The sequence below is a fragment of the Cynoglossus semilaevis genome, chromosome 10 (assembly GCF_000523025.1).
Source record: "Cynoglossus semilaevis isolate Cse_v1.0 chromosome 10, Cse_v1.0, whole genome shotgun sequence".
Lineage (NCBI taxonomy): Eukaryota > Metazoa > Chordata > Actinopteri > Pleuronectiformes > Cynoglossidae > Cynoglossus > Cynoglossus semilaevis.
The window spans coordinates 15,380,559-15,400,552 of record NC_024316.1 but is presented as its reverse complement, the minus strand read 5'-3'; the positions used below and the strand labels follow the sequence as shown (position 1 = coordinate 15,400,552).

General features: G+C 41.3%; 1 protein-coding gene and 1 non-coding gene across 4 annotated transcripts in view; one reads left to right on the top strand and one right to left on the bottom strand.

Moving 5' to 3' along the window:
* Nucleotides 1-467: 467 nt before the first annotated feature.
* LOC103385288 (inactive dipeptidyl peptidase 10) overlaps nucleotides 468-19,994 on the top strand; it is a 29,364-nt gene continuing 9,837 nt past the window's right edge. Inside the window, exons 1-10 of one of the 3 annotated variants that reach the window (XM_017036244.2) lie at nucleotides 468-928; nucleotides 8,423-8,537; nucleotides 9,181-9,276; nucleotides 9,434-9,528; nucleotides 12,606-12,677; nucleotides 17,340-17,392; nucleotides 17,970-18,051; nucleotides 18,531-18,651; nucleotides 18,751-18,905; nucleotides 19,833-19,930. In XM_017036244.2, the coding sequence (XP_016891733.1) occupies nucleotides 890-928; nucleotides 8,423-8,537; nucleotides 9,181-9,276; nucleotides 9,434-9,528; nucleotides 12,606-12,677; nucleotides 17,340-17,392; nucleotides 17,970-18,051; nucleotides 18,531-18,651; nucleotides 18,751-18,905; nucleotides 19,833-19,930 (926 nt within the window). In that variant the 5' untranslated portion in view covers nucleotides 468-889. Of the gene's footprint in view, nucleotides 929-5,640; nucleotides 5,943-7,663; nucleotides 8,310-8,422; nucleotides 8,538-9,180; nucleotides 9,277-9,433; nucleotides 9,529-12,605; nucleotides 12,678-17,339; nucleotides 17,393-17,969; nucleotides 18,052-18,530; nucleotides 18,652-18,750; nucleotides 18,906-19,832; nucleotides 19,931-19,994 lie in introns of those variants that run through there. The other 2 variants (XM_017036247.2, XM_017036246.2) reach the window with 2 other exon arrangements.
* Nucleotides 11,759-11,841, bottom strand: trnal-cag (transfer RNA leucine (anticodon CAG)). Its single transcript has one exon. It is a non-coding gene; the product is annotated as a tRNA-Leu (tRNA).

Here is a 19,994-nt window from a genome sequence, read left to right as displayed (position 1 = left end):
TGAGAATTTAAATTGAATGAGGATATGTGAGTTATGGCCAGTCATTTTATATTGTTAATCAATACAAAAATTCGAAATGACCAAAAATTGGCCTCACTAAATATTTCACATCCACTTGTACCGTCAGTGGTGGCTGGAATGCTGAAGCAGCTGAAGTGATGGAGCACATCTCTACATCCAACATCCCTGGCTGTCACAATTCATTTCTGAGCCAATCGATTGTCCATAATAAGCAGATTGGAATTAGGCGAATGAACGGAGGAGTCTTTGAAGCAAGGAAAGAGACGGAGAGACACAGAGGGAGTGAGATGAAAGGGGAAGAGGGAGAGGTCGACTTTGGGGTTCAAAAGACAAGAGAGAGAGACCGAGACACAGAGGGAGAGAGAGAGAGAGAAAATGATTGGGGATGGAGAGAGAGAGAGAGATAAAATGATGGGGGAGAGAGACAGACAGGACAGACAAGGACATAGAGGGGGGAAAGAGATGGACAGGACAGATGGGGACACAGAGGTAGAGAGGGAGAGGTAAAGGGGAGATAGAGATAAAAAGAGAGGAAGAAAAAGATTGAGAGACTAAACAAATAAGAGAGAGAGAGAAAGGGTAGACACGTGGAGACAGATGGAGAGAAGACAGATAAATGTAGGAGAGAAGGGTGAGAGGGGAAAAAGACACAGAGATTAAAAGGAAAAAGAGAGGGAGAGCAAAAGAGGAAGAGAGAGAGAGAGGGTGGGAAAAAGCGCGAGAGAGAGAGAGAGCGAGAGGAGGAGGAGGGTGAGCGAGGCAAACTTAAAGAAGGAGCAGAGCATGCAGAAAAAGCTCAGCAACACTACGGCGCAGCTGTTCACAGCGTTTTGAAGACTGAGGCTGAGGCGCTTGTTGCGGAATAACCATGATCGCTACCACTCAACAAAACATGACCACGGAGCTGGTACGTTCACGGGCTGTTGTTTTTCTTTCACCACCTGCTCGCTTCTTATATTTGACTTAAAGTTTGCAGTATTGTCCGAGATAATGAGAAGTGTGTATGTGTGTGTGTCTGTGTGTGTGTGCGCGCGCGTGCAGCAGAGGATTCCCTCATGTGTGCCTCCTTTACGATTGATATCGATTCGCGTTGAAGCCCATTTCGCCCGTTCAGACTTTAGGGTCAATATCAATCTGGTGCAGTCTGCTGGAACTCGTTGTTCACCACCATCACGTCCCGTTCACACTTTTACCACCACATCTGCATCCGCTGCACATGTCATTTCCCCCCCCCCCCCACACCCCTTCACCTCCCACACCCCCTCACCCGTAATATTTTGCCGTGTCTCCTCCAGTGCGAACCCGCACTGTGACAAAGGAACTCCCTCCGACTCCCTGCTCTCTAACATGATCGATGGTCCTCCTGCTGTGTGTAGGTGTTTCCAGCACTGAGGCAAATATCTACAGTTTTTTTGTGTGTGCAAATCAGCGGTCGTTTATGATCTGAGTGACAAATGTTTCGTGTAATTCAACTATAGGACCTTCTAAACTAGAACGGAAGGGAACATAATAGGGGTTTTTACAAAAAATACCAAACTTGGTGTCCTTATATATATAGGTATATATGTATATATATATAATTTTTTTCTAAATCCTTTATTTTTATCATTTGCTGCTCAAATTCGTTCTCTGCAGTCGTGACATGCAAATGAACCTGTAGTGGGAAACAGATGTTATTATAATTCTTATTTCTTATTCCTAATCCTAATCGATATTCTATTAGTTTGGCTTAATGATATCTAAACAAAATTCTGTCCAGAAAATGTTTTATGCAAAATAGGTTTTTACTCTAATCCTTATTCCTATTTTGTATTCACAAGCCTATTCTCATACTTATTCTCACTCTCACTCCTGAGCCTGATTCTGCAAGTGGATGTTTTACAAATGTTCTTATTCTTATTCCTGTTCTTATTTGGGGGGAATTAACAGCCACTAGTGGTTTAATTATAGCCAAGCCAAATTCTGCCAATGGCTGTTTTACAAAAAAGCTGTTCTAATTATTATTCCTAGTACTACTTTCATTTGTTATTCATATTCTCATTCTTATCCCTGAGTCTAATTCCGCCAGTAGGTGTAGTTATTCTCATTCTTAATTCTATTCGTATTCTTGAAAGTGTACCTTGAATGTTTTGAAACTCTGACATCTGCATTTTTCCTTCCCGTGTTTCCAACTTTCTTATGCACCATAAGCCGCGGTCGTGGCGTGCGATGTGTGATTCTTCTGTTTATCTTTGAGGCAGTGACACTATTTTAAAGCCTACCCAGTAGACTAATTAACAAATCTCATCAAACTGTCACCCTCCTTCAATCAATACAGCTCCCCCTGTGGACTTGACTATTCAAAGGACTATACATGGAGCACTTTAGTTATTAAACGACCATCGTCTAATTGCTTTGTAATGCAGAGACGGTGATGTCGTACAGTGGCTGATGGACCCGTTTGATTATTCAGCTGCGAGTGTGAAGAAAAAAATCTTGTTGAATCTCAATTGTCCCTCGGCAGCATTATTGTCGTTACCTCGAAGGGGCCACATAAGGCTGCAGGGTTTATAGACAATCCATCAGTGGCAAATTAAGCAACATGTCTTGTACACAGAATATACACAGAAAAGAGGTAAATCCCTTTTGCACACTTTAATAATGTCTTACGCTAGATAAGAAAATTCACGGTTCTTTTTCCTGCATCACACCATATGTGTGTGCGTTATAATTTGAGGGAAACCAATACTCTTAAGGGAACAGTGATGTGTATCAAAGTGCCTGCTGTGTGTCTTATTGACACTCATGGCCAGAATGTGTAACGCTCTCATCACCGCTGATGCCTGAAGATCAGAAAGTAAAAGGTAAAAGTCGTGCTGCTTTGAATTTCACCCTCGGTACTGACAGTGTGACAGTGTAATCTAATCGACATCACAGCGTTAGTGCACCAGGTGCTGACGTTATGCTGATATTAAATTCCCCACCTGTGACACACTATTTATTCCCTGCCCGTTTTCACACTCATTGAATAACGTCTCCCCCATCCCTTCCACACGTTTTTTTTTTTTGCAGATGTTGCATGTTTTAAAAAGCAGTCACTGTGATTTTCCCGGACATGCTGACGAAAAGCTATTTCATACAGGACCCCGCTGTACAGTCATTTTCCTTATGCGTGATGGGGAGTATAGAGAGAACAAGACAGCAGGGCAGCCTTGCAGCAGTGGAGGGTAAAAACGGCAGGTCTTTTATTTCTTAAAGGCTTGTACTGCAATGTCTGGTAATAACCTGGAGGACAAAAAAAAAAAAAAAGCTGCCCAATTTGTCCCACAGAGCTTTTTAGGATGGGAATCACAAAGTGAGAACCATTGGTGCAGTGAATCGCCCAGATTTGATAAAAGATATGAATCAATAGTGAACTGGAGCAGGAGTCTCTCATTACCACAGCTGCCTGGTTACCATCAATTCCAACCAGGCTTAAGCTTCATCCAGCTCTAATGATGACCTTCATTTTAAATGAGGCGGTGAGGGATATTGACGGTAACACATACGTGGGATACTTGCAAATTTAACGCTCTCCCCTGTGAGCAGTTACGGTGAATCATTAAAATCAGGCACATATCGGTTATATTGAGGGCTGCACGTGTCCGTCAATAGAACCCCTCCTGTTTTTATGGCGGGGGAGATTTCATTGATGCCTTCTCTGATGTCATGTGTTTAATATCACCATTTCCTGAGGTCACAGGAGAGGCCTGTTTTGGAGGTATGCAAAACCGGAACCTGAGTCTACAAACAGCCCACTTTCCTCATTCTTCTCCGTGTGATTTATTGTCGGATTCTCTGTGCCTGAAAAAGACACAGAAGATGGAGCTATGGAGGTCTCCTGAGCCCAATTTATGAATTCTTAACACTGCCTGGATCCTACACCAGCTAGCTGTGGTGCATGGTGTGCAGATTGAATAATTGTGTTCGGCATGGCTTGCTTTTTTGGTCTTCACACTCAATCAATACAGATGGAATTGTTTGTTGGTTTTTTTTTGTTTGCTGCTTTCGCCTGCAGTGCCCCTAAAGAAAAGAAAACAAAGAAAAAAAATAAGAATCTGATAGTTAAAAATCTATTTGAAAAAAAAAATCTATTGTTTTTCATGTTCTGGTACAAATCTGCCAGGAGCTGGGAAGTTAAATGTGAAGAAACAAATGACGGCTCCTTTTACTGCCTTGTTCTGATTATTACTTCATTTCCTTTGGTTTTTGTAAAACTGTACGTTTTATTGATTCTCTATTTTTGATGAGGGAAATTACTTAAGCCCCGTCGGCCTCTCTCTCTTTGTTGTGGACGGCTGAGGAAAATAATCATCATCATGGTACAGTGTTCAGAAAGCATCCATGAACACACAGGTCTTTGATTTGTATTCCTCCACTCTTTGCCGCGTGACTGACATCTCATCTGGACTTCCTCTGGGATCGGACACAGTGAATAAAATAGATGGCTTAAGGCGGAAGGTCAATGTGTGATTCATTTTTGATTTGGCTCATCAGAAAAGTGCCTTCCAGTTATACTTACACACTTACTCTGATATATTCAGATCTGCTTGTCCATAAGGCTGCAATGGGAGAACCCATCGGTGAGTCGCCTGGCCGCCAGGCTGTCCTTTGCTCTCCTGTGTTTAGCTGATTATGCTGCATTATGTCCCTCACGCACGGCAACCAGCATCCAGCGAGCTCCAGCAGCGCCGTGTTGACTCTGGGGATGCTGCTGGCCTCATTCCTACCTAATTTGCAAATGTGACAAAAAATCCTCATTCACACAAACGTGGGATTCTCCCTGCTCGCATGAACAACAATGCAACCTAATTTGAAAGTGAGGTTCAACGTCGGGACACATGGGGATAACATGGGGATATGCATCTTATTAGGAGGATATTCAGCTAAAAACAAAAAAAAAGTGTGTGCTGAGATCAGTCAAGTGAAGAAATATAATTTGATCCAAGTCTTATGGGTTTCCAGAAGAATATTGCATTCTTGCTGTATGATATGCATGGACAAGTAGGTCAAATCCCTGAAAGTGCAGTAAAGCCTAAAATCTGTAGTCTGGCCCTTTATTTGGAAAAAGAACAAAGATATGAATTTATGATTAAAATTCTACAGTCCAACTATTTTGTTACTGTACCAACGTGCAACAAAAAATTTCAAAATAACTAACAGTCCAACTATTTTGTTACTGTACCAAAGTGCAACAAAAAATTTCAAAATAACTGTTACATTCTGTGTGATTGCTTAATTAGCATGCTAACAGATTTTTCCGGAAGCAAACATACGACATGGCTTAGTATTCTGAGCTAAAGTAATGTGTTTGTCAGTGCAACATAGCCAATATGTAGCCTGTTACTATGATACTGTACAATATTAATATTTTATAAAGGCTGCATACATACATACATACATTTCTGAAATGTACTGACGTTTCTAGAAATTGTTTTTGTTTTTTGTAGTTACTTTATAGTGCCATTGCGTTCACTGAAAGTAGTTAGTTTAAAGTGTATGAGTTCAGCGCTGATGGTACAGTGTTTCTGTGATGACTGTAGCCTACTTTACCAAAGCGCACACAGAGTACTGTACAGTTTCTAATCTGATGGAAGGATAATAGGAGTTTCACCTGAGAAATTGAATCCAAGAGGAGAAAAAGTTAGAGATAAAAGAGAGTTCTAGAAGGGTTGGTAGATACAGTACACAGGCATGGATATCAATCTTCCAGCTGTGACCTGTCAGAGTTCTTAAAAGTTCTTCTGAAGCTGGTGCTAGTTTAAAGTTTACATGCTATGGTTCTATAACCAGGAATGGATAGCTCTCAAAGATGAAGCCTTGGCTGGGAATAAATTACCAAAGAAAAATCGTTCTGGAGACTCAAATGCTGCTTCAGCCGCTCCGCATTTTCTCCCTGTGAGGTTGGTGAATATAATTTGGGCTGAATTGGATTTGTACTGTGTGTTTTTAAATGGAATTTCTAAAGATTTACATCACCTAGCTTGATTCGAAGCTAATCGCTGTTAGCCACATAGCTAAGCCACTGTGACTTACTGTTTGGATTAAAGCAGTTGATATTTGTGAAAAAAGGAAACCTAAAATGATTACAAACATCACATTGGGTCTTTAAATCAAAACTCTAGACTGAAATGGCTCCACACTTCACTTGTTTTGTTGTTATGGGACTGAAAAAGACTGCTTATAGATTTTGTTTGCTAACACCAGTTAATATGTCAATGTATTCTTTAGCTGATTAACAAGAAGCAAATCTTGATGCAGTCTTTTTTTAGCAGTACAAACAGAGGTATCTTGTAGACTTTGTATTTAGGTAGACATATAAATACAAATATAATTACAGTCCATAGTAAGTGATGATAATATTAGAATGTAACTGATTCATTTGCTTGTTTAACGTCATCATTATCTGCATCTGTTATATTAAAAGTAAAATAAAACTGAAACTATTTTGAGACAAAAACACATAAATACATTTAATAGCGTGGCAACACATTTTCCATTCTACTGAATTCGGAATGTACGTTCAATCCTCTGTTCCAAGAAAAACTGTTCACCATTTGGAGATGTGTTTTAGGGACATTTGGACTCAGGTAATTTAAGTAAATGGCTAGTCTTCTTTTCTATAGCAGCCAAAGAATTAGAGACTTTTCTTAAATGGACTACAGGGGAACATAGTGTATTTTTCTATACCAGCAGAGAAGAGTGACTTTTGTGTGGAGAGTAGGTGCTGTGGATTTTGAAAGGACTATGGCCAGTTGCCGAGACTTGGGGACAGCCGGTGTCACCCACAGAGCTCGGAGGCGCAACAATCTGTTATCCAGTGAACCAGATGCCCTCCTTCCGCTGTCTGTCTGCCAAAGGCTGAGGAAGGTGAGCGTGAGCATAGATGCTACAACAAGGGTTAAGTCAGAGGGCTGGGCGGCCGTAACAAAGGCTGGGTTTTATGTTTGGAGTGAGATTTGACTCTCGCACTCCAGCTGGCACGTGGTTCCTGCAGTACCCGCCTCTCATTAAAAAGGGAATGCAGCGCAGGCTGGGAACAGCATGGGACTGTGTTTAATTGTGACAGGTTCGGATCATTACATCAGTTCCTCCAGATCCCATCTGCAGATGGTATGCAAGTGGTGGAGCAGAAACTTCCAAGTTTCTGTCTCTTGGGAAACTGAGCTCCCCTTCCGAGATGTAGTATCTTTTTTTTTCTTTTTTTTTAAAAAAATGACAGAATTGTAAAGAAATATAATCCCTCCGGAGAATGTGTGAATTGTTGGATTCAAGACACTGAGTAAAAGTTGAAACAGATTTAATAGGATAAAAATGTTATGGACTAAATGAGCAGGGTTCAGACCTTTTTATAAAACAATAGGACGTCTTACTTACAGTGGTTTTTACACTTTGTTTGACCAGTTGACAACATGGCTGACCATTGGTGATTGACTGCTGGCAGAGACTTGCCTGACCCAGAGTGCATTTCTAATATCCTGTGAGACATATGATTTTTATAAAGCAAGAGCGAGGTCAGAGCCCCAGCAGATAGGACAGTGAATTACATGGAATAGGTTTAACACAAAATACAATAATAATAATAATAATTGAGTCCCTTATTTGGCCCAAAATGGGCAAATTAACAGGGGTATGTGGTTCCTCTGGGAATCGAAGCCTTACTTCTCTTCTGCTCTCTGCTTGCAGCAGTGCTAACTGCTACACAAATAAACAGCAGAATACTATCTTATATATATACACACACACACATATATATGTATATATGTATATATATATAAATATAAAGAGTCAGTCTTACACCTACTCCCACCATCTCTTTTAAGTCACAATTATATTACACACTCTCACACACACATATGTATAGTCACCATATTCCCCCTTGTGGTTTAGGTAACAGCTAACTTAGAGCAGCTAAATAAACCCTTAACCCTGCACTAATTATTTGCATCTAAAACAAGCTTTGAATATAGATTCACAATCGAAGCCTCTGAAGATCAATAACTGGACTCATCCCACTCTGTTTTAGAAACATCACACGCCCCGTCAGTCATGTAACAAGTGAAATGAGCCAGTGATGAAGAAAAATCAGGACACAGCCAAAACTGTAATTGCCGTTCAAAGTCTAGTTTTTTTATAGGCACCTTTTTTTTTCTTTTTTTTTTTTTTTTTGCAGCTCTCATACAGAAAATGTGCTTAATCCGACAAGGGATTAACTGTGATGCTGAGGACCAGTCTCAATCTCCCTAAGGCAGTTTGTCAAGGAGATTTTTGTGAGAATGTGGAAATGAAGCATCACTAATGTCCCCATGCTGTGCTGTGCTGGCATTTATCACTGTCTTTGTGTGTTGTTCTCTGTGTGTGTGCTCCCTTCCCTCACTATCAGGACATGGGAAGTTCAGATGGTCCGCCACGGAACTGGAAGGGCATCGGAATTGCCATGGTGGTGATCCTGGCCGTTATGTCTCTGGTCATTCTCTCTGTCATCCTTCTGACTCCTGGTGAGGATGGAAGAAAATGAGAAAAAAATCAATAAAATAAAAGCTGGAGGGTAAAATTTTGTTTTAAAAAAAGAGATGAGATTCACTGCTGGGCGTCAAGGCATTATTTTTGCCATTGTAGAAAATATTTTTGGTTGACAAAATCACAGACTGAAAATAACTGAACACAGCCTTACAATTAATTAACACTTGGTGTGTTTTATCTGTACAACAACGGCAGAATAAAAAAAAAAAAATTCGTCGTTTTATGGAGGAGTATAATCTCAGCTACAATTTCTTGGCTCTAAGCAGTTGCCTGGCAACCACAAAAATGTCTCTTTGAGATTATAACCCTCTCCCACCCCCCAAAAAAACATGTTGACATTTTACTTGTCAGTGTCTTTTTGGATTAAACAAACACAATAAATTGGCTTTAATATCAAGCAGACAGGATGTTCCCTTCTTGTAATTTAATCTCCACTACCCTGTGTTTAATGAAAATTGAAATGCCCACTGAGAAAATGTAATAAGCTTGTTCATTAACACCCAGAATGTGTCTTAACGGGAGTCATAACTCGGCCAAACTATGAGAATGAACTGATTCCACGACCGTGCATGTTTCCTGCTCCCCTGATGAACTAATGTCAAATCTCTGCCTTCAAAGATGAATCACACTTGCTCCTTCGTTCCCATCTGACCATGGAGGACCTGGAGCGTGAGGAATTCAAAGTTCATGACCCCTGTGTGGCATGGTTGAACGGTAAGGAGCTCTGCTGAGACCCACAAATTAGTCCTTTAATGATTTCACCTAGGGCTGTGACGCTGGTTTGCAGACGCAGCAGCTATCTGTTAATTTAATTAATGACTCTTATTAACACCGGATGCTTCCCTCTGCTTCAATGTCTCAACCCTGTCAGACAACGAAGTGGCCGTGCGTACCAGAGAGGGACACATCCTGTCATTCAACCTGAACAGCAACTTCACCACCACTGTGCTGGACAACAGTTCCCTGGTGAGTCACAGGGACAGGAAACAGGTTTCAGTGCCGAGTGGCTCATATCCACGGACAAATTGAGGGGGAGATAAGCTGTGGAGTCCCACTGTTCCACATCTCCTAGTTGTGAGATTAAAAAAAGACTTGGCAGAGTGACAGTATTAGCTCATTCCCTTCCCTCCGGCTCTTCTGTAAGCCCTCCACATGTGCCTTCAAAGAGAATATTCCTAATAGGAGCATCATTTTAAAGAAATGCCTCTGCGAAACACTGCCACACTTATATGGGTCATTGCGTAGAGACGCTGAAAGGTGTCAGATCAAAAGAATCTTCTCCTTTACCCAGCAATTGCTATTGCTTTACTGCTGTTCATCAGTTGATACCATGAATGTATTTTTCGAGAATAAATCCTGCTGAGGTATTTGGAGTATTTCTGTTACCTGTCGAGGAACAGGTATCAGAAATCACTATCCAAACTATATATCATTCCTCCAAACGTTCAGACCCAGGACCGTTCATACTTGAGTCTGATGTGAGTCTGCTCACATTAAAACTTAAACGTGAACAACCTCACACAAATCCTGTCTCATCAAAAATGTTATTCAGTATAAAGACCAACAGTGTGGACAAAGCCTAAGGCCGGGCATACACTGTATGATTTTAGCCCGTTTTTGACCCGATTTTTGAGACGCACGACCTGGAAACGCTCGGCCCGATTTCACGTTTCGACAGGCGTGTTTTTCCGTACAGCGCACGGGGGGTAACGAGGGCCGATTATCTGTTCCCGAACCACCGTCGGAAGAATTTCTGACATGTCAGAAATTTTGGTTGGCTGTATTGAACCCCCAAGTGGGCCACGGGCCATATGTTTGACACCCCTGTTCTGCAGAGTATTATATCTGTTAAATAAATATCTGTCCTCTCTTCCCCTTCCTGTTTTTTTGTACCTGACTTATAATGACGTTTGAAATTTAGCAGCTTTGCTAACTTAGGAACATTAGAAAGAAGCTTACCTTGCTGATGTGTTGATTCATTTACACTGGCCTAATTAAAACGTGGAAAAAAAAACAAGTACAGCAGGCGGACAGTAGGCGGTTAAATATTTGGTAACTGCTTTGCTCTGCTTAGAGTTTGATCACCAATTCCCAACAGTGCCTCTGTGTAAATCTTGGAAGTCTTAAACTAATGTATACCAGAGGTCTGCAGAAACTGTATACTGTGTAATTAAAACAAACGGTGGATTAATGAACCCTTTAAATGTGTGTGACAAAGGTGGGGGCCATACACTGGGATTGGTGGTTATATAGGTTTGCCTTACAGCAGGAGGATCATCAATTTGAATCCAAGGTCTAAAATCATGCAGGTTGTTGATTAGGGTACATTTTCACTCTATATTCACCACGGCGGAATGTGAGTGTGAATGGTTTGTTTGTCTATAAGTGGTTATGTGGCAGATTGCTGTGATTGATTTAAACTCCATGACCCAAATAAGAGTTGAGCAGTGGAAAATGAATGAATGAACGCTTATTAATACTGTCTGAAAAATTAGTTTCAAAGAATCCATTGAAGTGAAGCCAAAACAGTGAAAATGCTGCAGATGTAGAGATAGAGGTAAATTTACAGCTTAATTTGGAATTCAAAACCACTGTGTTCTTCTTTATTGCCTCAAACAGGGGAAAAGTAGAAAAGCTATAGGGTAAAACAACGATAATGCTTTTAAAAGTTGCTGAAAATATAAAAATGACACCAGATTATCTTTAAAAATGCATTGTCCCAGCCTCGGGGTGCTTTGGCCCTGGGTGTTTACTGGACTCACACAAACTTGATAAATTATACATCGTTAGAAAGCTCTAAGTGTCCTGATTCTGTCTGTGCAACAATCTTCATTAGTCTCACTGCAACAGCTAAGGAATAATTGTTTCAGACTTCAGAGAGCAGCCCAGGCGCTGCTGTTTTCAACACAGATTACATTTTTTGCACTTTATTACTTTGATATTGAAATAAATGCATCTGTAACTTTGGTTAACTGCCGAGTTTATAGCGATTGTTCCGAGGGTTTGTTCAGTTATCGTTGTCTGTTGCTGGAGATTTGTCTGTGCTCAAAACGGCTCTTAGACAGAGATGAGTCACTGAGACAAAACTCAAACGCACACAATCAGTCGTTAAAAACCGATGGGATCAATGTGAAATTGAAACGTTAGAATCGAAAAGCCTTTATTGTCATTGTAACACAGAATTAAAGCATAGTATTGTCAGAAGTGGGATTCGAACCCACGCCTCCAGGGGAGACTGCGACCTGAACGCAGCGCCTTAGACCGCTCGGCCATCCTGACATAGTAGTGGTTTGAAATTAATGGGTTTAGTCTATTCAGTTCTCCATATTGCAGTTGCATCCACCTCTACATCCTCTGCCAGTACAAGCTAATATCGACTGAAAACGGGTCATTTAGTGAGATCATTGAATTAATTGCAGTAATTAACTTGTAAAATCAATTAAATTAATTTTCTAATCTATTGTTTCACACGGCACACAACATCATATCCAATAATTACTTATTGTTGCACTTTGTGGTGTGAAAGACATACATCCACCTGCTGCTATTTGTCTCTGTGTCCCAGAAATATACAGTTACTGACGTATTTTAGTAGCAGTAATTTATTTCAATTAATCGTGATTAATCAAATAAAAAAATGATTTATTTTTGTTAGCCATACACAAATGAGGCACAAATTCTATAATAATAATAATGCTAGTTTTTACATTAAGCAATGATCTCTCATTTATACTAGAGACTGAGTCAGAATGGTTTGTTACGGCATTCTAGGGTTTGTACGAGAGTTGGTCGCTTCCCCAAAAAAAAAGTTTAGGACAGACTGCTCTTACTTGTCACTGTATCACTGTGACTGCTGACAGCCAGGAAGTACTGTAATAAAGATGAAGTTTAAAGATAGTCTGTCTCCTTTTGGATTACGTCAGTAAGAATGAAGCAGGTTTAAGATCCTCGTGTTTTTTTTGTTTTTTTTTGCAGTCTTCTGATTAGCATCCATTTCTAATTCTGTGATTATTTCTCTTAAGTTGGTCTTCGTTCATTTACAGGATCTGGCTAGCACCAAATTCCAAGTGTCTGCAGACAAGAGGTTTGTCCTCCTGGCTTATAACATCCAAATGGTAAGTTTTCTATAAGGTTGAGTAAGAATGAGTACTGCTGATGTTTTATCTGGGGAAGAAATAACTGGGGCCACAAAACAAAATAAATAATAATTTTTTTAAAAAAATTTAAAAAACAACTCGCTATTGTCCCTGAACCTACGTGTGTGGCAGGTCAGCAGAACCTGGGAAACAACAGTGTCACAAATCTTAGTGAGAGCCGAGAAGAAGCAACATAGAGGAGAGAAACGTGTGTGTGTGTGTGTGTGTGTTTGTTTTCTGCTGCTGCAGCGTTCTGTGGTGTCAAAACACCACTTGCCTATTGACTAAGATAACTTATGTGGAGCTGAGTATTTAAAGTGGCTGGTGGAGGTTTAGGGGAACTTCGGAGTGAGGGATCTGTACGGAGTGATGCAAGTGAGGGTGAAGGCAAAAAGGGGGGAGAAAACTCTGGAGTTGGCTCTACATGGTAATGGAATCGTCACATCAGCGACGCCCGCGATGAACGTTAATGAGAGGCTCCCTGGAGTCACAATCACAGGTGGCTTCAGACAAACGCTGAGGTCTCACTTAACGTTTCGCCTCCGTCACGTACTTTGGAGGTGGCGGCACTGGTGGCAGGCAGGGAGGCTGTGGAGTGTGCAGGTAATCAGCAGAGGTGATAAACAGAAATGGATGAGCGTGAAAGCCCTGGGCACATTCTCCCCCTGCTTTTATTAAAAATTTGAACGCATATTTTTGCATCTTGATCAGCGCCTCATTCGTTCAGTGTATTTTAGTATGTCATTTCTGGAGTCTGGAGCAGTAATCATGGCATCCCATATTGTGCGTGTGTGTGTGGCTATACTTGTGGGGACAAGTTTATGGGCAATGTTAATGTTGTTGGGACATGTTGGTTTGTGGGGACATTTTTCAGGTCCTCATTGTGTGAAAGAGTATTTTTAGGTTATTTTTACACAGACAGATAATCTGTGTAATGGTTATGGTTACAGTAAGGAGATAGCAGATTGCATTATGTCTGGTGCTCACAAAATTTCATATACCTTTACATGTGTGGGCACTTTGTCCTGAGACTTTGCAGGGTCTAACAGGTTAATTTGAGTAAGGATTAGAATTAGTGTCAGATTAGAATTTGGGTAAGGATTAGGGTTGGGCATATATTTGTAGTGGTCAAATTTGGACTGGAGGGCTATGCATCATGTCTATGTAAAGTGCTAAAAAAAAAAAAAACCTCATACACAGAAAATGTATGAGAGTGTGTGTGTGTGAGTGCCTGTTGCTGTGTTGCAGCATCCAGTCCAAACAGTGCTTTCTAACGGAATTATACCGTGATGAGCATTCGATCAGTTTGCAGAAAATCTCTGCAGATGAAAGTCTGAGCATTAAAGTCTGGCTGGTGGGCGGCTTTGGTAGTTTTGTGCCACATCAATACCCCACATGGTTTGAAATCAGTCACGTCTCATTTGTATGCTCAGCGTGTGTGTGTGTGTGTGTGTGTGTGTGTGAACACACTGAGAAGGTGGATGCAGCACCTGGAATCATTTGTTCATTCAGAATGTAAATAAGTCAGTGAACAAGGTTGGCAGTTTGTATGCACAAAGGCATTTCCCACCAACCATCCCTTCTCCTCTTCACAAGTCTTCCCTTCATCCTCTCTCCCGCTTCATCATCCTCACACTCCCCCCCGACCGTCTCCGGGGGGATTTATGCTGACTGAAGCAGTTTGCACACCACACACCGGCTTTGCTGTTCAGCTCACTGCTGAAAGTGGTAGGGAACAAGGGAAAAACACTGTTGGGAGAGCCGCTTGTGAATGAGGTGAGGAGGAGAAGAATGATGGGATATGCACCATTTGACTTCAGATACACTGTTTGAGTGAAATCAATCGGAACTGTTATCAAGGAATGCCAGGAATTCAAAAAAATAAAATAAAATTGCTGGAGCAGTGGAGAGAGGTGGGTGAACAGGCAGTGTGTAATAAAAAAAAGACTTGTGTGGATTTTGTATTAGCTGTGAGGCTTAAGAGAGGTTTTGTGCCTGGATGAAAAATAAATGGATTTTGATAAGAGGTAATACATACTGTAGGAGTAAGTTACGGATTCACTTACACAGGAACAAGAGAAAGAAGATTCTCTACAGGGGAACACTTTGCCCCAGTGCCTGTTAGAGCTAGACTTCAAGATAGAAAAGGTGGGTTGTTTTTTTTGGATTGACAAGCAGAACCGAATAGACCCTGGTGTGCCAGCTCAGTTTAGTGACAAATAAAATCCCAGTGGGAAACGTGTCTGCAGCAAATGCTGATGAGCGTAAGTAAAAAGGAAGCCGTATCAGAGGAGCTTGTGAGATAAAATCTCTGTAGAGACGGATGGAAGCTATTATCTCCGTGCTCTACAACAAATATCCCTGCTCATGTAAAGTGCGCTGTTATCTCCATCCCTCTTTTCTTTGTCATATTATCCCACACTATCTCCTGACTGCATTGTGCACCTTCACCCGTCTCACCCACCTCGTTTTGGCAGCAGCTTTTGAAGAGGGGGTGGGGAGCACTGGTGGTGGTGGTGGTGAGGGGGGCGAGGGGCAGGACTATCTGGAGGATTTATGACATGCTACTGGCAGCCACATTAGAGTTCACTCTGCCTCTCGGAGACAGATGCTCTCACTCTCCCTGGCTGTTTATCACATGCGGACACACAAAAACACACGTTAATTTACAGCCTCTGCCACCGGCTGTATTATGTTAAATCAAGAGCAGAATCGCAAAGTTCCTTAACAAACCGCAAGCGGCTGCTCGAGCCTCGTGCTCGTGGCAATGCTGCCCCCTTTGGTCTCACGGAGATGACATTTCAGTCAATAACACTTCCTGTGTGTAGGGGTACCTGTCAGCTCCAGCTGCCAGTCTGTGCCTCTGCATCCTTTTCCTACCTTCCTGTTTTTCTTACTTTATCTTCAATTCCATCCCTCACATTTTCCTGTTTCACCGTACACGCCTTCCTGTTCTGTTCATATACCTCTTTCTGTTTTTACACTCTTTTTCCTACGGGTCCTCCCTATTGGTCACGATGCCTTCATGTGCCATTGTGAAACTAACATTTATAGTCAAGCTGTTTTGACAGCTCAAGTAGGGGTTTTAATTTTAATACGAAGTGGTATCTCTCCTTTTTTTTCATAGTATAAATTTCATCACTGACCCAACACGATACAACAGGTTGTGTTTTATCTCTAAATGTCACTCACAACCCCTCATACACTGGTGCACAAATGAAAATGTTGTTCATCGAGGCCACTGCTTCCTCTCATTAAAGAACAGTCTGAAGCTGTAAGTGATGTTTTTTTTTCTTTTTTTTCTAAAAGCTCAAGTAAATCCAATAAAGCTGCGCTTCATCAGGGTTTAATACACTCTGGAAGTAGAAAGAAAAAAAAGAAAAAAGAAGAAAAACTTTTAAAGTGATTTATTATAAGCATCTCATTCCAAACAACATTTTTGAGCAGTTTGGTCAATGAAATGCAAACAAAACATGTCTTCTCACTTGGATAAACCATCGCTGACTTACAGTCTCTGTTTGGTTTCAACTGGATGGCTCCTTTTATTTCCTGTGCACAGTCAGTGGCTCGGACCTTATATCACCGATCTGAGTTTCATTTGTACTGTCCTAGCAGTTATTTCCCCTACGTTGCCCCTGCGGTTTTGCCCCTGTGTCACTCCATGAATTTCTAACAACACACAAACAACAGAGAGGTGAAATTCAATTTCACTGCTAAATGTGCTGTGAATAGGAGGTGACATTTAATTTTCTTTCGGAACTGGCTTTCCAAGAGGCCGACCCTTTTGAAGGCCATGGGGCAAATAGCCTGCTTCCTGCCATTTGTTCTAAACTAAAAGAAAGGAAAATCCCAGGAATCAATTTAAGCCTAGAACACATCAGGTAATGCTGCGATCAATTATGGGAAACGCACACGTGCACAAAACCATTGATCCTTTTTTGTCTACTTTAACACTTGAATTAAATTATTTATTGAACGACTGATGCTCGTGTCAGGTTTGCGTCGCAGTAGATTTTAGTGGGACGCTGTTTAATGAATGTCTGCCTTTATTTCTTTAACTCTCTCTCTCTGTGGTCACATTGTTATCTTTGTTCACTTAAGCTAAAAAAAACCCCTCCAAACTTCTGCTACTTCTTACTCTGACTGCAGTAGTGATGCAATAAGCAAGAAATCGCTGGCAACACTTTAGAATTAGTCAGTTTAACTTAGCTGTGATTGGTGTAGTAACAGACGGGTCTTTTTAAGGCACTAATTTTACTTAAGGTATTACGGTTAAGTTAATAATGACTACACCTGGTGCTGTTTGTTGTTTGTTAAGAGGATAATGATGACTTTTATTCACCTTTTATGAAGACTGTCTTTCAAATTCTCTATTCTAATTTTTTGTATCCTCATTTGTGAGGGCAATAAGCAGTATACTTTTTTTAGCAGTAATTTAAAAAACAATTCAAAGAATACAAACAGCTTCGTGCTGCTTGTCGGATAATTGTAATACCGTCTTGGCCCACTGTTTCGTTTTTTTCGTTTTTTTTTACTTTGACATGTTTGAGCATGTGTGAGCACCAAATTACAGTAAATGTAGTGTGTCCTCTACAGTCAGTGTGCCACACCTGTGTGCATGACACTCTTTACCTCTTTCAGGTTTTCACTCAGTCCTACACAGCCTCCTATGCTATCTACAATGTGGCTAATGGGTAGGTGGAATTGTGAATGCTAATGCATGGGCTGCACTGGGCATGAGCGCTACCAAGCCGATCTCGGGACTGAAAAAAAAATGTCTGCGTCAAAAGCGTCTCTCATCCAACCAGAGCCACATATATCTGTCCGACATGCATTCATTTGTCACTGTCCTCCCCGGGTTCCATACGACATGAGGTTTGTACTGTACTGTACTCTAGACTCCACTGCCTGAGATTCATATTCTACATTGTAGCAGTAGGGTAAAGGTCTCCGGTGGCTGTGGATGAACCTCTGAATATCACAGTGGAGAGGATTTGCGGGGGGACCTGCAGTTTCCTACGGTATTAACTATTGCCTGAATTTGCCTGGGAGGAAAATGTTTGCCTGTCCAGAGGAGAGCAGAACCAGCAGCCAGGATTATGTTGCACTCTTGCATGAACCATTGTTTTCCTTTGCTGCATCTTGCCCCCTTGTCCTCACAGCACATTATCTCTCTCTCAAGGGCAGGGTTTGGATGGAGCTCACAGGGCTTTAAGCGGGACAGTTATCCGTAATGGAGGGATTATGTTTGAGTTTTTATGTGTGTTTCAGGGATCTATCGGAGCTGAACCCTCCAGAGAGGCAGAAGGCAGCGCTGCTGTACGCGTCCTGGGGGCCACAGGGGAACCAGCTGGTGAGGCTGTCATTTGATCAATGTGTCCCTCTCAATATCATAGGAAGACTTCCTTAACCTTTGCAATCTGTAATAATCCTGACGCTGAATCTCATCCGATGTTTTGTTAATGAGAACATCAATCGCAGCATGTGGTTGACATTACAGACAAGACCTCCAGCTCAAAGGTTATTGCAGAAACTAAACTGCTATTACAGGGGTCATTGTACACTGATAATATGATTCATCTACATCCCTCCCAAACGTAATTGGTTTTTGCCGCTATGTCATTGCTCATATGCAGCGTATTAACTGGCATGTAAAGACGAATTGACTACAAACTGTGTGTGCTGCCCGATGATTCATCCATTCTTGGACAGCGAACGCTCAATTCTGCCAGAAGACTGTCTTAGATAATGGATTTTCTGCTTCTCTCTCTGTGTGTGTGTGTGCTGCCCGTCTGCTTCTCTCTGTGTGTGTGTGTGTGCTGCCCATGCCAGGCCTTTGTGTTCGATGGCGATATCTACTACAAACCGAGCGTCAACGCTGAAGCCATGCGTCTTACAACCACTGGCCAGGGACATAATATGGTGAATGGCATCTCTGACTGGACCTACGAAGGTGGAGTATCCAGATTACAAGACAACATCAATACTTTAAAACCAGAACTGAGATGTATTCACTTTTGCAAGAATATGTTGTTATTGTCACTTAATACAGAGGAGGTGCTTCTGACCTCTGCTGCCCACTGGTGGTCTATGGATGGAGCCAGGCTGGCCTACCTAAGCATCAACAACTCTGCCACACCTGTGATGGAAATACCCCAGTTCTTAGGTGGTCTTTACCCGTCCAACATGCTCTTCCCTTACCCCAAGGTACTAACTGGTAGACTTTATTTCACAGTTCTGCAGGTGGCTCTGAAATCAGCCTTAAACTACTTGCAAGCGTGTTGGAATTTTAGATTATTAAAATCTAAATATCTCAGGCGTATCGTTATATAAATGGAGGTGTCGTGGTTAATGACAGTAATTCTAAGGTCGGATTCTTCACAAATGACACAAAACCAGATGTTGTTTAGTAGCTTGAATACAGTATTTAAATCAACAACAACAGTGCTGTGGTTCAGGTTAAATTAACATCCAACTATGTTTCTTTGTTTATTTACCTAAAAAACAAGTTAATGTTGGGTTTTACTGCACTTTAAATCTTCATATACTTGAATTTCTTGAAAGAACTATAGAACAGTATGTTCTGTTTACTAGAATATTAAGGCACTGTTTGCCCCCTTCAGACAAAGATACTGGGGTAGAATATATTTAAGATTGTGATATAACATAATGCCTCTGATTCCAGGCAGATTTAAACGAGGAGGACGGGGTGAGATGGGGGGTGTGCTGCACAGAGGAGATAATTGGAAATATTGCTGGCAGCCATGGCAGGGATTTAACATGAATAATCCTGCCTTATCCCAGTAAACCACTTCTAACATCTGTGCTGCTCCTTCACAATAAAATAACACACATGACCAACTTGTTTTTTTAACTTCTAGTTTCCTTCAGTTACCGTGAGCAAATACAGGATTACCTCTGATCACCTCAGAGTATAGCAAATATCTTTTGATAACCAGGCGTATGTGTTTATTGGGAGATAAATAAAAAAAATACTGAATAGGTTGTGCAAAGGAAGAGCCATTATTCTCTGAATATTTCCATTTTTGTCTTCATAAAAATACATGATATTTCCATGCACAATGGATAAAAAATTGACAACGCTTTAAACTTCCCTTCTCCTTGTGCTGAAAGGCTGGATCAAGTATCCCATCAGTCAGTCTGTTTGTGGTGAATCTTTATGGCCCCGCTCACACTCTGGAGATGATGCCTCCTGACTCCCTCAGGACCAGGTAATATATTGTGGGTAAACCTAAAAGGGTGAATAAAATTTGAAGGCTTGAGGCAGCACCTGTC